The following is an 18,418-nucleotide window of genomic DNA, read 5'->3' as shown; positions in this document are numbered from 1 at the left end:
TTTTTTAATTTAAAATAAATGAATTCAAAATAAATGAAGTTTAGTGAAGGTGGAAAACCAAATCGGATTTGGATTTTGCCCATTTCTTTAATTCAAAATAAATAAAGTTTAAGGTAAAATTGACATTTAATCTAGTTTTTATAAATGGGTAGCATCTTCTTTTGATTTCTTAATTTTAATGAAGGACAAAGTAGACATTACATATTCAAACTTAACGGCTACTTAATTAACACCGTTATAAGGAAGGGGGCAACAGTAATTTCATAAAGAACAGGATTTTATTAGTAATAAAATCAAACTACAGGTAGGCAAGTAATTATCACAAAATCATAGGGTTGATAAATGGAGTCTAACAAATGCCTCCCTTTAAGGATCCCATTTCTAGGTGAATAAGGATATCGGACCAACAGATATATCCTGTTGAGGACTGATATTTGGACCATATATAGTATGAGACTGTATGACTATGCATTGGGCCTAGAGTTGTCCTTGACATGCGCCAGTTCTCATTCCAAATGGTAATGTGAAAGCGGGGTGATCTACACCCCAACCATGGATTGATACGACTTGACCGAACAATTGTGGAGAACCCAATAGACATCTCTTATTGAGGGAGAGTGATTGAGACCGTCTAGAAGATACTAGTGTATAACTTAATGCGTGTCTACCATAGAGACATCATGATAGAGTTAGAAGCATAATTTCATATTCATTCATTAGTCATGTTATCATTATTAGTCTCATATGTGGCATGTGAGAATTTTGTGGATGAATGCTTGATATGTAGCTGAGTTGACCTCACTAAGTTTTGTTGAACTCATTCATTTTATATGTATATTTTGTTAGATCTTATTGCAGGTTATGAGAACTCCATTCAAATGGAGAATCCGTCATCGGGTGAGTATTTTGAGGGATCGACTTGCGAGGAGGTGGACTCGCATGGAGCTTCGTGCTTGTGTTAGGATTGCTCCTACGCAGATGGGTGTTAGTGGAGAGTCAACGATACCTTTGGAGTCGATAGTGTCCTTCGTAGCATTGTGTTTTATTTTCGTTCTTAAATCTTTAGAGAGGGCGATGCTGCCTTTCATTTAAGTAATTATAATATTTCTGCTACAGACAAACAATTCTTTCTTCTAAACTCTGATGTCCAGCTTTGGTTACATTTGGATTATGTTTTAACTTTAGTTGAAGGATAATTGTAACTTCTTTGATAATTTAGTTTATAACTTTAAATATTGATCTTGATTTATTCTTGTCCTTATAGAAAGACAAGCTAGCTCAAAATTCTGATTTATAGAAGCATCATCAATTCCTTTTAGGACCTCCATCAGTAAGTACTAAACATCCTTTACTTGATTTCTCAATTGGAAGTTAAAATATGTCAAAGGTATATAGCGTTGTCCACATAGATTTAGCATCATAAAAGATACAGAGTCACATTCTATAGATGCAAGTATAGATACTGAAAAACAATGGGTAGAATTGTAGAAACTAAACTGCATATGATTTTTTATTTTTTTCTAAGAGCAAATTGCACTAGCACCCCGAAAATATATGGAGGCCTTAAAGCACTGACACCCCCACTTTATGTTTAAAAAGCACAGAGACCCCAAAATTAGATTTTGATTGTATATATTGTCCAATTTATCACTAAAAATTTTTCAGACATTGTTTATTAGAATGATATTTTTAAAATAAACAGTAATTTAATTGTTTTCAGTGATAAGTTTGACAAATATATCCAATGAAAATTCAATTTTGGATCTTTGCTTTTTAAACATAAAATGGGGGTGTCAATGCTTTAAGGCCTTCCATTTTGGGGTGCCAATGTAATTTGCTCTTTTTTTATTGATTGAGGACTCAAAACAAATGGAATGATCATCTACCTATAACCATCGATGATCGAGCCCGTCAAGGCGTCAACAAAGAAGAAGATCTCAACTAGTTTGACAATCTTGTGTGTGGCTTCAGATGGCAAGAAAAAGGGGAAATAAATTGTAAGCAAAACTCTCTCTCTAGGCTCTGGCTCTCCGCCTCTTGCTACTCTTGCAGAGTCAAAGAAGATGAGTGAAGGATGAAACGATAACCTGAAATAGGGAATTAGGGGTTGGGTGAGGTGAAAGTAAAGTGTTTTAATTGTAATATTGCATTTATATCTCTTAATTTGATACTGTACCAATTCGATACGATTTCGGTACATACCGACGGTATGAGTACCTGAAAACTAGTAATGTACAATACCGAATTTCTTTATTGAACTGTGTGGTACGTTGTAGTTTAAGACGGCACGGTTAAACAGTTTCGGTATGCAATTGACACCCTTACTTATTCTTATTCTTCTTCTTCTTAATTTTTTTATTTTAAATGAGTAAAAGGCAATGTTTTTCCATGGATAAACCATACATGTTCACTTAGTCCAAACTTGGTTGATTATAGACGGCTTAACCAGAAATATAGGGTTGACATTAGCAATGGTCTAGATTACAGTAGTGACACGTAGGGCACATCCAGAGAGGCCGTTGGATGGTCACTCATTTGTGCACCCCCCAGGATAGTAACTCGGGGGTCCAATTGGAATGAAGGGATGAAATCCTCTACCACACCTAGGGGTGTAAACAGATCGGATAGTGGTAATACCATATCCGCATCCTATTATATTTGAACAGATTTGGATAATATTTTATTAGTTTCTGGACAGATTCAGTTGAATTTGGATGATAATCGGATAATTATTTTCTTAAGTAGATTCTTCTAAATGGTCATGAATACAAATTGAATATAAGTTTTCAACTACATGTTGACATTTTTACGTTTTTGTTTGCAAGATTAGGTTTGAAATCTAGGAATTTAGCAACTTTGGTAGTTATTTTAGTAGAAAACTTAGAAAAATAGTCACATATCTCATGTAAAAATTTATAAAAATAAAAAAATTGAATTCAAACAAGTAACTTAATCGGACGGATAATAATCGATAAGAAAGGGGTAATGCCATATTTGATCCTATTAGTAATCTGACGGATTCACATACTGCTAAATGGATATAGATCTGAATTCGGGCGAATTTCGGTTATCCATTTAAACCCTTACTCATGCCCAAATTTCCGCCTTTGAGGATTTCACCCCTTGGACCCCATACCAAGGGGGAAAAAAGTCATTCCTTAGCCAAAATCTGGAGTAAAAAATAGTCCAAAGGTGGCAAAAGTCTTTTCATTACATAAGTCCGAAAAGTGGGGGTTCTTCCCTTACCGGGTTCAAATGCTCTGTACATTTAACAAGCCAACTAGTTTGACACGGTGCTTGTAGATGCATGCGGAACCACGCTTTTAGTACACAACAAGTCCATGGAGGAGAGGCCGTCGAGCATTTCATCCTCTTCACTCTCTCAGCCTTTCTTGTTTCTTTTTTTTAATTTGTGTTGCGTTCTTTTGATATCTCACAGGCTCAACAGACTTATCTCCGGCAGAGAAATCTTGAGTGCAAATTTATTTTTGCCATTTTTTATATGCTTGGATTATCCTGTAAGTGATGTGAGTTGGTCCCCAATTTGATCACGTCTGCATCCTTTTTAGTTAAATTAGAAAAATCCACATATAACTTGTTTAAGGATCAGATAGGTATTAGACTAGAATGTCTTTTGATCCCTTATTTTTTTTTTATTGAATAATAGAAGTTTTGATAAAAATTCAGAGTCAAGAATAAAGTCTTGCCTATATTAATTATAAAAGCACTCGTAAGGATGTAATCAAGATACCCATGAGTTGGTTTGAATGAACCTCAGATTAAAAAAAAAAAAATCTAAATGTTTACCCTGATCTCAAAACTTCTAAGGGAATTTTTATGACCAAGTATATTTCTAAAATTTTTTCTTCTTCTATTTACTGATGATGTTATCATTTTTTGCTATGTAATTCTTAAATACAATCAAAGCTACTATTGACCAATTTCCTATTGTTTCTGCATAAGAGGTAAATTTTGAGAAGAGTGAACTCTTCTTTGGTGCAAATGTTTCTAAACAAATGCAAGAAGAACTGTGTAGCACTATTTATATTAAAACCATGCATAAACCCTTAGAATAGATTGGTAAACATGGTTGATGGATATGTATGTTTTAAAATAGTTCTATATGCCCCCATTTCCGTCAAGATTGCAAGACTGAAATCAAGAAATATTTGTTGTTTTCCTTGTGTTCTCTCGTGTTTTTCGTGTTTTCAATAAAACCTTCTCGTAGAAGTATTTTAACAATATTTTCGATGATACTAACAAATGCTGTTCAAACTATTCTTTTTTCATTGTTAGCATTTCGTACAGAAGTTACTGCATCAACAATAAAATCTCTGACCATGACAAACGGTTGTTATTGGTAATATGAGAGTTTTGATACAAATGCTCTATTTTCATTGTTAATTCATCTATTTTTAATCTCAGTCTTTTGCGAATGAGCGTAGGTATCACAGGATTCACACCTCAATTTAAATTAGCAAAATAATGACTCTTTGTATAATATAGATTTCAAAAATTCATGATATGGATACTGATCTATCAATGGACTCTCTCTCTAGAAATTTCGAAGATGTTCGACTACAAATTTTCTTCTTTTTGGCTTCGACTCTTTCACTTCGGTGTGAGATGATCAATTTCCAGGTGTCTGGTTGTCAAAAATATCTTCATTTTCAACCTCTCAAGTGGTAAAACATATCCGCGAATTTCAGCAAAATTCGCCAAGTTCGACCTGAGGGGCGAAATAAAAAACGTAACCGAATCGATATTGCAAAATTTCGCCAGAAAATCGCCAATTTTTCGGCGAAATACACAAGCAGAGCCACTTCCTCCAAGATTCCGGCGAGTCGTAGTTGCTGCCGGATCTGCTACTGCTTCACCTCCGTCTTCTTACTCATCCTCGGCGTTATCGTTGCCACTGGCGGTTGAATCTTCTACCTGTGGTTCGAACCGAAACTCCCAACCTATAGGTTGCAGTCAATTCAGTTTCCCCGTTTTACCATCTCCGTCACATCTAACGGAACTTTCTTAGATTCCCAAATGGTCGTTAGACTCGAAGCTTTCAACAAGAACTGCAAGAAAAATGGCTTGGAGTCGCCGGAAAAATAGCTTGGAGTCGCCAAGCTCCTTGCTTTCATTGGACACTTTCTTGCAGAGTTGCAGCGGATAACTTGGATGAGAGCTGGATTTTTATTTGCGGTAACAGCTACCTACTATTGCTGACGGCTCAAATTTGGCCACATAATCAAGATTAAAGATCAAACTTCCTTAGGGGAGGTTTTGAGTTCGCACCCACTCGGCAGGCATTAATGTAAAAAAACTCCCTTGAGGATATAAATCACGGTGCGCGAGCTGATCCGGATAAACCTCGTATCAATATATATAAAATAAATTAGTATTTTACCTAAAAATTAAAAAATTTTGAAATTTACAAAATCAATCTTGGAATCGACCCAATTCCCAAACCCTTTGTGCGTTCCGCCTACTCATCGTTCCACCACTGCCACCACCTGCAGGCGGAGCGCACAAAGGGTTTGGGAATTGGGTCGATTACGGGATTGATTTTGTAAATTTTAAAAATTTTAAACGTTTAGATAAAATAATAATCTATTATATTTACATATATATATTACTCCTTTCTTTTTTACAACCGTTTGATATAATTGATTATGTGCTCAATCTGAGCTGCTGCCTTTGATATAATATTGATTATGTGCCAAATCTGAGCCGTCGCCGCAACAAATAAAAATCCATAACCATGAGGGCTCCACCGTCCGTAGCTTGTAGGAAAGTTTTCATTTGAAAAATCGGTGACTTTGGGTTCCATCTGACCCATAAATTTCTCTGGAATACCGTGAAAATCATTTGGGTGACTTTGGGTTCGGATCGGAATAATTTTGGAAATATCAGGGGGATTTGGGAACGGATCGGAACTTCGCCGATAGTACGCACCCTCAACATCTGAAGTTTACCAAAGAAAAAAAACATCTGAAAGATGTCTGGATGTGGACCCATCAAGTTTGACACGGTGCTTGTGGTTGTGAACCAAAGTTTTTATTACAGAAGAAAGTATCTTGAAGAGCAAATAAAGATACTTCTCCCCAATTCCCATGGAGAGGCCGTTCGCCTTTCCTTCCTCTTTACTCTCTCAGTTTTTCTTGTTTCTTTTTCCATTTCTGTTTCATTCTTTTGATCTCTCGCAGGCTCAACAGACTTACCTCCGGCAGAAAAATCTTCAGTGTTATAATTACACGAACGACGCTTCTGTTAATGGGTATCTCTGCAATGGTCTTGCAAACTCTTGCATCTCCTACCTCACCTTTCGATCAGTTCATCCCTACAACACAGCCACCAGCATCGGCTACCTCTTGCAAGTAGACGCGACGGAGATTGCCAAAATCAACAACATAACTGTGGTCGACGGAATTCCCACGGGTACCCTCGTCATAATTCCGGCGAATTGTTCGTGTTCAGGTAAGTTTTACCAGCACAGTTCTTCCTACATCCTGGATTCTTACAGCCTGAGAGACAAAAAAGAGACATATTTTAGCGTTGCAAACGGTACCTTCCAGGGTCTCACTACTTGTCAAGCCTTGATGAATCAAAACCAATACGACAGTTACAATCTCTCCGTTGGATTGTCACTGACAATCCCACTCAGATGTGCTTGCCCGACTCGAAACCAGACTGCCAATGGTGTCAAGTACCTGCTCACCTACCCGATTGCTGCCGGTGATAGTGTCTCTTCAATTGGTGAGACTTTCGATGTGGAAGAACAGAGTATAAACGATGCAAACGAGTTGACGAAGGACGACATTATCTACTACTCTTCACCCATTTTGGTTCCTCTCGAGACCCAACCCACAATCATCACCAAATCAACTTCTCCACCGCCATCGGAGTCTGAAAGTTTCTGTTCCACAACCGTAAGAATAGGCATCTATTACTAGTTTTTTTGTTTGTATCATTGTATGAACGGCAGGTATTGATGCTGATTTAGCTTTGAAAATTGAAATTTTGGGCATAGATATTATCATCTTATGGGGTGGGGTAAAGAATAAAGATAAAACCTTAAATTGAGTTTTAAATTCAAGGTATATTATCGCCAAAATATTGTGACATTTTGGCTTAAAATCGGCATGTCACTTAAGGACAACCCAAGTCGTTGAGTCGTAACCGGAAATTCAGTAAAATCACTTTTGCTGAGTTTACTTCCATTACTCTGACCGCTGGTGTCTTCTGCTGGGGTTCAGTCATCTAACTTTTTTCTTCTCTTATTTTGGTAGGCGATTGCACAAGATTCTGGACATTTATGACTTCCCAAAATTGTTGTTTGGCTTTTGCCGTGCACGCAATTTTTTGCCTGACATTTCAAACCTTTGTTTTAATTGTCTCAAGTATATATTGTTGGGTTTGGGTGTCTTGTATGAACTATTCAATATTCATATTTTGGTTGTATCTGTAATTGAAACCATAGTACCATAATTACTTGGTTTAACCTTAGTAATTACAGTTTTACCCCCGTACTAATATTGACCCAAACCCTCTTTCAATCCCAGATCCCAAAACCATAATTACATCCACCTTGGCTTGCAATCTCCACCTTGGCTTGAATTTTGCATACCACCTTGAAAAAAACCGTTGATGATGTCTCTCTGCAATCACCCATCTCTCGTCTCTGTGTATCCACCACACCTTACCGCATGGCCCACATCCCCTCCAGGGATGCTTTTGTTACCGCCATCACTAAACCAGCATGGCGCACACTTCCCACCTGGGGTGTGTCCCGTCCGGTTCATCGTGGCCGCTATACACGCATGACCCACATCCCCTCCAGGAATGCTTTTGTTACTGCCATCACTAAACCAGCATGGCACACACCCCCACATGGGGTGTCCCGTACAGCTCATTGCCGCTATACACGCATGACCCACATCCCCTCCAGGAATGCTTTTGTTATCGCCATCACTAAACAAGCATGGCACACACCCCCACTTGGAGTGTCCTTGTACAGCTCATGACCGCTATACGACGTGACGTGGCTCCATCTCTCCTTTTGTCACAGCCGGCTCCAAGAGATCACTGCCACTCACCAAATCCAAAGCAAAATTCATTCGCTTCTTTCCAGATTTGCCCTTGTTTTGCGCTTGAACAACCTGCAAATTCTGTCTACTTGTATCCCTTGCCAAAGTGTCAACTAGAGCTCCACCTGTTTCAACACTACTTGCAAGCCTGTACAATTACTTGATCTATGGCTTTTCGTATCCATTAATCAATTGAAAGAACCTCACCATTGATTTCATATGAACTCACAAAATCAATACCAACGGAACGAAATCTCCTCGATCCGTCACTTCCACTGAATCCGAAACACCCAAAAACCTTAGGAATAATTTACTCCGTACAAAAAAACCTTCACACAAAATATTGTGGAACAAAAAAACCTTCACACAAAATATTGTGGGACAACTTGTACGATACGATCCGATAACACACAAAAAACAAAAGAAATAATTCTCTTTTCTTTTTTTTCATCTTTTTCCCCCATTTTTTTTTTTTTTTTTTCCTTTAACGGTCTTCCTCCACGTTCCACTTCTCAACCTTTTTAATTTTTTTCTTTCTTCTTCCATCAATCCATCAATGGAGAAAGGTGGAATGATATTTTGTCCGTTGAATATGAAGAGCTAGGTGTCACGACCATTCCCTTTAAATCTCACTTCATTCCGACAACGTATCACCGTAAGATTCGCCGAAGAAACCAGAAAATCCTTTCTTCCCCCGCTCCGATTCTCTCTCCTCTATTTCACGTTTTTCTATCTCTCTCTTTTGTGCCTTTTGCTTTTTTTTTTTTTTTCTATTATCTTTCTTGTGCGGCAACCATATATGTATATATAGAAGAGTGAAGTGGCAATAGGGTTTCTTTTCTATTGCTTCACTTAAAGCTGGCCCACGTGGCTTTAATTGTCTCAAGTATATATATGATAACTGATTCGGTTAAAAGGGGGACATCCTTTTTAAGGTTTTTTATTTTGAAGCACGCCCTATTTCCCAGTGAAAATGGACGAATGTAAAGAACTCTCAATAAAATTATACGTCCAATACTGCTATTTACTCTTAAAGAGACGAGAAAAAGAATCAAATTTCTGACCCTCTGTTGGCATAAATTACCATTACTGCCAATACATATAGAGGAGGAGAGGAGTGAAATGAAGCAGTTTAACATCAACTACAACAGAGAATCAAAAAGTGCCAGCTCAATGCTTTAACATCACCAAGAGTTTTACTGTAAGATAGCCCACAAGGTTGCCGACATCGTGAGATTAGGGAAGATCATAAATGAGGCAGCTTAACTTCTAGCTAGCTTCCCAGAGAGGCTCTTTTCATCACTTGATACCAGGACCATTTGATCACAATGGAGCAACTTTTACACATTTCCTACCATAAGAAATACAAAACAATTAAACAGTAAGTACCACAGATTTTACATCCAACTCACGCTGCAAGGTTTCCAGCAAACAGCGCTAATGAAGTAGGATTCAGCATCATCATCAGTATCGTCATCTACTTCAGATGAACCAAATCCATGCCAAGCTGCAGGTTTAGAGATTTCCTGGAAATAAATCCCAGAGTAAAATTAGCTTCAGATGTGTAAATAAGTTGAATGCATTACCTATGAAAAGTTTGCTAACCTATTGTAAACAAACATTTCATTTGTTTCACTGCCACAAGCAATGTATTCATTGTTAACAGTCAGACCCACAAAGTTCTTCTCGTTCGTATGAACTCTAAATGTGCACACCTGATGATATTCAACAAAATGTGATACAATAAGCATTTGAAATCAGTTAAAGCTATATTTGACCAATAAATGTAGAGGGGCAGAGGAGCGAGATGAAGCAGTTTCAAACAGACAGCTAGGAAGGGCTGTGCTAGCATTATCTATCAGGAAACCAAAAGTTACAAATGGCAGCCCTTTACCTTCCTCAGGCTTCTGTTGAACCCCCTTGGATGGCAACAGTGTTATCCTCCAATGAGTCACAGTACATTTTTTGAACAAGGAAACAATACCTAGCAATTCAACTGAAGGGTAATTATCTAGGTAAGTTCTCTATTGAAATTTCCAGAACTGTCAACATGCATTCAAGTCTGAGTTTCAAGATTGGTTCACACTCAAACCTAAAAGCTTCCTGCAAGTCTTCAGGATTTTCCATAAACTACTATAAGCAGCTTTGATCAATATCAGTAAAATAATTTTATCTTCTCATTTCTACCCAACACGAAGTCAGCAACTTCTGCCATTTTGGCACCTCTATCAACTCTTTACGCTAATAATCAGAGAGTAAATTAGTTCCCATGACATTCTTTAGAGATGATGGGAGCTTGCCAACCGTTAGTTGTTCACAAGTGAAAAGGAATATTGAACCTAGGTCCTTACTATGAGCCCTAAGTTAGTAAATAAGGAAGTTCTAAATTCAAAGACTCAGATTTATATAACCATCTACAATCCTGCTTGGCTACCAAAAACAAAGGGAATATTTTTTTTTTTTTTTTTGGTTGCCAACCCCGGTTTTCAAGGCTTTGCGGTTTGCCCTGACTAATCCGATGTTCAACCCGAGTCGCACACCTGGCTGTGGTGGGTGAGTCTCCCAACGAGGATTTTTTGCATCCACAAGGTTTCAATACCGGAACCTTACTTAAGCGGACCAAACTACTTACCACTTGGACCAACCCCCGTTGGTTAAAAAGAAATACTTTTAAAATCAAATGAATTACCCTCTTAGTAAGAATGAAATTGAGTGCATGGGATTCACGTATGGCCTCAGTTCTAGTTTTCTTATCCCAAATCTTCTAGAACTAACTATAGTACTCAAATCATAATAATGAATTAAGGTCTCACTTTTAGCTTAACCCAATATTCTAGTAATGGAGAATATGAATACCCAAGGCTAATGTAAAGAATACTTTGGGAAATTTTTAGTGCCACCCATACCCCTAATATTAATGGCATTCCCTGAGTTACCAAATTTATCAGTCATCCTTGATTTACCCAAATTATCCCCTTAATTATTAATATCATTGATCTCACTTTAGTTTGTATTTATCAATTTTCAGTATTATTCTCACAGCTTAAGTTAAAAATACAATTCATTGACGATATCTTCTAAACTTTGTGAGGATTTATGAGTAAGAGAGGAAAAAGTCACAGCCAGTCAAAGAAAAAAAAACAAATCAAACATAAGGTTTTCCATTGAAGTTATTTTTGTCCTTTTGAAATAATTAAACTGTTTACATCAACACTTAATTGTGATTTCTTAATAATAGGGAATGTCTTTGATATACTTTCACCCAGTAAGAGGTCTGATTGATAAATTTGGATAACTCAGGAGATGATATTAATTTTAGGAGGTAACTTGGGGGTGGTGTTTAAAATTGTAGTAATATTTTAAATAGAATAAATTATACTGGTACCCCAAATTTGATGCCTTAAAACACTAACATCCTACTTTATGTTTGAAAAAACACAGATACTCAAAAATTAGATTTCATTTGACATCTTCGTCCAATTTGTCACTGAAAACTATTAAATCACTGTTTATTTATTATTATTTGTCTTCATATTTTTTGAATTGAGAGAAACTAAACAGTGATTTAATAGTTTTCAGTGACAAATTGAACTAATACATCCAATGAAAATTCAACTTTGTAATGTCTGTGTTTTTTAAACATAAAGTGGGATGTTAATGTTTTAAGACTTCCATTTTAGCGTGCCGGTGCAATTTGCTCTTTTAAATATAAGGAATTTATATTGGCTTTTGGAAATTCATTAATAAAGTGCCTTATTATTTCTATATTAAGGAATTATTTATGTTTAGATCACATCGAATACCAAGGAGTCATATTCCGAAGTAATTGATGCTTCTTATTAATCTCAATTAATGATAATAGGACACACTATTGCTTATGAGCGGCATACGAGCAAAGACAAAAGCCCTTTTGGCGCATTGCACACGGCATGTTGCATCACCCTGATTCTCAAAATGAGCTGAAATTTCCTGCATAAATACTCTTACGTTCACATTTATCAGTGCATAATAGAATCTACTATCAACTTTCTGTTAAATTCGTTATAACGTAATTGCTCATAGTGGTGAAGGCGTACATAAAAACCCCAACACCCAAGTTCTGTGTTATTTCATATACCTTTTTTCCAACAATAAAACGTCCCTTATTCTTAAAGAGATGAGCAAAAAGAGAGCAACCATGCGTGCTTCGTACTCGTGGATTTTGAATACAAAGAAATTTATTAATTCTCTACCAAGAAATTCTTTCATTAATTTAACCAAAATTTCCGGAATTGAAGCTGTTGGCTGACTTGGGTCAATTACGACAGAGAATCAAAAAGTACCACTACCACCTTAATGCTTTAACATCTCCAAGCATTTTACTACATGACATCCCACAGGGTGACGACATTGTGGGATCAGGGAAGATCATAATAGACGCGGCTTTACTTCTATTCCTAGAGAGGCTCTTTTCATTACATGAAACAAAGACACTTGGTCACAATGGAGCAAAACTTTACACATTCCTACTATAAGATATACAGAGCAACTAAACCGCGACTAAAGAGAGATTTTGCATCCAACTCACGCTGCAAGGACAAGAACTTTGATGGTTCCTTGACTATTAGCAGTTAACATTGTCGCACTATCATTCTTCCAACAAACAGCACTAATGAAGTAGGATCCAGAATCATCATCAGTATCATCTACTTCAGATGAACCAAATCTATGCCAAGCTGCAGGTTTAGAGATTTCCTGGAAATAAATGCCAGAGTCAAGTTAATTTCAGATGTGTAAAGAAGCTGAATACATTACCTATGAAAACTTTGCTAACCTTGTGGTAAACAAACACTTCATTTGTTTCACTGCCACAAGCAATGTATTCATTGTTAACAGTCAGACCCACAAAGTTCTTCTCGTTCGTATGCCCTCTAAATGTGCGCACCTGATGATATTCAACAAAATGTGATACAGCAATACTTATCGCATTAATAAGCATTTAAAATCAGTGAATCTATATTTGACCAATACAAGTAGAGGGGCAGGGGAGTGAAATGAAGCAGTTTCAAACAAACAGCTAGGAGCTGTGCTAGCTTCATCCATCAGGGAACTCAAATTCCAGTTTTCCCTGTCCAAAAGTCAGTTACAAATGGCAGCCCTTTACGTTCCTTAGGCATCTGTTGAACCCCATTGGATGGCAACAGTGTTATCCTCCGACGAGTCAGTACATTTTTTGAACAAGGAAACAATAACTAGCAATTTTACGGAACGACAACATCCAGGTACGCTCTCCATTGATATTTCCAGAATTTTCAACATGCATAAAAGTCTTGAGTTTTCAAGATTGGTCCACATGCTCCCTAAAAGCTACCCGCAAGTCTACACAATGTCTCCTAAACTACTGTAAGAAGCTTTCACCAATATCAGTGACAATTTATCCTCTCATTTCCACCCAACACAAAGTCAGCAACTTTAGCCATTTTGGCACCTCTCCTAGCTCTGTGTGATAATAATGAGTTAGTAAACTAGTTCCCATAACATTCTTTAGATACAATGGGAGCTCGTCAACTGTTAGTTGTTCATAGGTGAAGATGACTATTGAACATAGGTCCACACTATGAACCTTAAAATTAGTAATATGGAAGTCCTAAAATTTCTGCTTGACTCCCAAAAACAAAGGCATCTATCCATCCATAACAAAAGGTATTTACTGAAATAAAGAAGGCGTAGGTGCATTATATTGGTCATAGCAGAATAAATGTACATTTAAAATGTCTTGACAAGAACAGTAGCAGTTTCTCAACAAAAGTAACTTACCGGCAAATTTTCCTTTACATCCCACAGCCTCAATGTGCTGTCCGTAGATGCAGATGCAAGCTCATTCTCAGACAAGAATTTTACATATGAAACAGTTTTCCTATGTCCACCAAATACGTGGAGTGGCTGACTGTAGTTCCTTAAATCATAATAATGAATGTGATGATCTGCAGAACCTACCTGCACAATACCACAAAATGGTTGGCTACATATGTAAAGGGTCTAGAGTAAATCTTACATAAGTGGAGTGGGAGAGTTTTGGCAAGTTCATACCCAATGAGAAGTGGTTGGCTTGAAGTGAGAGGATGACTTCATGGTCACAAAAGGAATACTTTCACAATTAAATGAAGTACACTTAAGGTAAGAATGAAGTTGAGTGACCATAAGCAGGGTGGGGAAAGGGGCCAGTTACTAAAAATTTGATCCAAGTAGACAAAGGGCACAAAAACATTCATGTATGGCATCACTTCTTGTTTTCTTAATCCATATATTCTAGTAAGTACATATACATTTGTTTAAGGTCTCAATTTTAGCTTAACCCAGTATTCTAGTACTGGAGAATATGAGTATTCAAGCAGTGGACAACAAGAGCAGTAATAATCATCATAATAAGGCATAATATTGCTGTCACAAGGACCTGTTACTTTTTGAAACAATAAGCATAGTTGTCAAAGCGGACGCCTAGGTGGCAAAGCGGTTTTTCAACCGCTTTCTTTTGAACCGCTTAATTGACGACCAATCTACAAAGGAACTCCAAGGCCCAAAGTGACATAGAACCTATTTTTTGCTCCGGGGACGCTGCCCCCCCACCCCCGCCAGCAACAGAATGTGAAGCATAAGCCATACTCAACATCAAGAATCAATGAATCAGTAAATGCCTAGGCAAACGTTTTAACAACAATAGTTTGATAAGATGAACTTATGTTTGTGTTCTTTTTTTGAATAATTTTTCATAATTATGATTCTTGAATGCTTTTTTTTTTTATGAATGTGACTATTGAATATCTGTTTAGCTTATTATAGAAAGTAGTTGTATTGAAAAGTAGTTTAAAAGTAGTTATATTAAAAAAATTTGACCCAACCGCTTTGGTCGCCTTATTGCCGCCTAGGCGCCGCTTTGTCACCTACTTGCCTAGGTGGGAACCCCAATTGCTTTGGTCGCCTTGCCACTTTGACAACTATGACAATAAATTACAATAATAATATAGAAAAATTATAAATTTTATATATATATATAAACGGTAAAGGCAGAAAACCCCGCACCAGTGAATCCAGAACTTAAGAGTATGTCTGAAAACATACCGCCACATAGATGCTTGATCCAGGGTTATACTTGACACAACAAATATTTGCTTTCATGTCAATGTTGAGTACACTGGCTTCCTGCTTTGTGCACCACACTTTAACCTGTTTAGTAGACAATTGCACACTGTGAGACAAAAAGGAGAGCAGAAAACATGAATGAAATTTATCCTATAATACACCTCAAATCATAGACACGACTAGACAGAGAGAGAGAGAGAGCACAAGAAAGGCTCTTGTACCAGGAGTCGGATGACGGCTTAACCTATCATTATTGGCAGAAAATATATTTCATCCCCCACCTGTGCTTGCTGCCTTGGATTTATTTCTTCATCCAGCCTGCACCTACAAAAGGGAATTGCTACCTTTTCTCACCCACCTGATAGGTGTCAACTTGGATTAAAGGTCCAACCCAGTGTTCATCACGTTTTGAAAAGCATACTTTGACACAAAAGAGCACCTTGATAGCTGTGCTTGTGATGCAGCTGAAGGGTGGATTTGATAGGAACATTGTTTATTTTCCAGGTCATTCTTGTAAGTGCATTAATCTTTTAAATATAAGAGCTGTAGCTAAGGCATGGGGCAAAGTATACTAATCACAAAATAGTCTTCGAGTGAGAAATTTCTATTTATTTGGTCTCATCAGTTTGGGAAAGTGAAGAGTCATCTATCTAGAGTCTATTTTTTGTTGGAGGCTAACTTTATGTTATCGAGGTCATATAAGTTGCAATTACCCCGCACACCAATTGGAAAAAATGGATTGATGATCCAAGGTTCCATATGCTTCTCTCTCTTCCCCTTCCTATAACTAATACAGCATCAAATCAAATCTGTGTTCTTGCCAGGTTTGATGCTATAGATTCTTCTCTCTATCTGCTGCAACTTCTATCTTTAAAAGCCCAATCTTGAGCCCAGTTACTGGATGGCAGCAGCAGTCCATCTCTTTTGGTTCAATCTCCTTCCTCACAAACCCTTCTTCCTTAGAACCCTAGGGTTAATATCCCCACAAAGCCAAACACACACTCATCTTTTAACTCCCAAGTCAACCTCTGCTGTAGGTGGGAACCATTAACTATTGCTGGTTTCCACCATTGGACCAGTCCATCTCTTTTGGTTCATAACTCTAGGGTTAATACCATCTCCTCAGGCAACCCCACACCCGGTTATAAACCTCCAAATCAACCTCTGCCGTAGATAGGAACCAAGGACCACCATGGTTCCACAGGTGGAGCAGTCCACATTTGGTTTGATCTCCTTAATCACAATCCTTTCTTGAACTTCACAGTTAAAATCACCACCCTAGGGCAACCTCACTCTCAATTTAGGTCTTGCCAAGTAAAATTTTAAGAAGCTTGTTTTATTTAGTAAAATACGACTTTGATCTTTTAATTTAATAAGAGAGATAGGAGCAAGAAAGCGACTTATATCAGTTTCAATTTTAGTCTAGCCAGAAGTTGTTAAGAGTCTTTGGCTTTTGTTTTTGTTTTTCCCTTTAAATACTGATGTAAACCCAGGTTTAGGGTTAATCTTCAGGATTTTCTAATTTGGAACCAGCACACAATCAGGGTTTATAGGATGTTTCGGCTAAGGCAGAATAGGGGTTTAAGCCTGCTGGGATTGTTATTTCAGACCTGAATTTATATGAGAATTAGAATTTAGACTTGAAGGCAGATCCCAGACCAAGTAGGACTTAGGTTTAGGGTTTTGGTTAGGCTAGGGCTGGGTAATATCTTGCTGTTCTGCTGCCCAGATTGGTCCTCAATGGAAGTCCTTTCAGTTAGGATGAATTCCCAATTGATCAGACTTTTAACAAGATCAAGATTCTGGAAATTTGAATTTTCTGCAAATCTCAAGGTAGAAGATGACTTGCAGAATTTTCAAACTCACCAAAATACTTCAGATTTGCAGAAACTAAAAGTAGGACTAGACTCACAAGCTTCCTGCAATTCTAAAGAGGGAAAAAGGGGGTGGAATGGGGCTGGCATTGATGATCTCCTAGAAGAAGTAGGATCTGCTGCCTCTAGAAGAAGAAGACAATGGGGAGAAACAAAAGGGCTAGGGGAGGTTTGGAAAAGGGCTGAAACTAAAGGGGCAACTCTAGGTCATAACAAGAAGGGAAGGGGGCTGGAATGAAGGAATCCTAGTTGGGGTGGGAGCTGAAAACGTGGGAAGAAGTAGGAGATGGGGAATGGCTTCTGGGGATTGGGAAAGGGGTTGTATTTACTTGTAGGTGGCTGCTGTTACAGGAGTTGCAGAAGAGAACTTGAAAACTTGCAGTAAATTCACATGAAGCCAGCCATGGGTTTCAAGGGAAACCCACGACCCTATTTTTCAAACTTTAACTCAATTCATTAATCCAGACTGAAAAACTACATCAAATAACTAGGCTATTTATAGCTTCCACTGACCTTCCTAGACTCAACTAAGGAATTCCTAGACTCAACTAAAGAATCCCTACTAAATTGGGTTCCACTTATCTACTTGAATAGAACTTAACTAAATAGAATTCTTTTTAAGATAAGGTTCCTACAATTAGGGAACCCTATCCTCACCTACTAACAACTCCAACTAACAATCAAAGACCAATATTAACTCAACAATTAGGACTCCAAAACAGGAAATAAAAACAGAATTATTTTCCTAAAATAAAACTGGACTTGGTCAACCAAATATGACTTGACCCAGGGGGTAGGAAAATGACCATTCTACCCCTAGATAGAATTCAACCCCCTTTGGTTTAGGCCCTGTTTCTGATGGGCTTGGGCCCTTCTAGGCTTTTTTGGGGCTGCCTGGGGGCTGGATACATCAAATACTTTGCATTGTAACTGTTATTTTGAGAAAGAATAAGGGGAAGAATGAGGGAGAAGAGAAGAAGGAAGCCACGATTTAGTTGTGGAAGCTCACATAGAACTTGTAAGCACTCCTCAAAATAATATCACTATATATAGGCTAATTTACAAGTATATTATATATAGGAAAGCATTAACCAATTTCGATTGGTATAAAACTCTTAATTACCGCCTCTTTTTCCTATCGAGAGTTAGTGCTCTCGATGGATCTGTCATTTCCCAAATTGCCCTTTCCTAACACTCCCCCTCAAGCTGGAGCATATATATTACTATGCCCAGCTTGTTACAAATATAGGTGACTCTTGTATTCCCTAGAGCTTTGGTGAACAAATTTGCGAGTTGTTCTCCAGTCCTCACATGCTTGGGGGATATTATGCTTTGTAGTAACTT

At 37.6% G+C, this 18,418-nt stretch overlaps 1 protein-coding gene across 1 annotated transcript in view; it reads right to left on the bottom strand.

Annotated features, from left to right (window-relative positions):
- Nucleotides 1–11,833: 11,833 nt before the first annotated feature.
- The window catches only part of LOC149002835 (E3 ubiquitin-protein ligase COP1-like), a 31,228-nt gene continuing 24,643 nt past the window's right edge, over nucleotides 11,834–18,418 (bottom strand). Inside the window, exons 10-13 of the mRNA XM_089137112.1 lie at nucleotides 15,180–15,284; nucleotides 13,878–14,057; nucleotides 12,895–13,005; nucleotides 11,834–12,815 (exon numbers count right to left, since the gene is read on the bottom strand). Of these exons, the coding sequence (XP_088993238.1) occupies nucleotides 12,645–12,815; nucleotides 12,895–13,005; nucleotides 13,878–14,057; nucleotides 15,180–15,284 (567 nt within the window). The 3' untranslated portion in view covers nucleotides 11,834–12,644. The remainder of the gene's footprint in view (nucleotides 12,816–12,894; nucleotides 13,006–13,877; nucleotides 14,058–15,179; nucleotides 15,285–18,418) is intronic.

This window comes from Hakea prostrata, chromosome 10, assembly GCF_041222555.1.
Source record: "Hakea prostrata isolate BN-2017 chromosome 10, UWA_Hpros_2, whole genome shotgun sequence".
Lineage (NCBI taxonomy): Eukaryota > Viridiplantae > Streptophyta > Magnoliopsida > Proteales > Proteaceae > Hakea > Hakea prostrata.
This window is presented reverse-complemented; position numbering and strand designations above follow the sequence as displayed.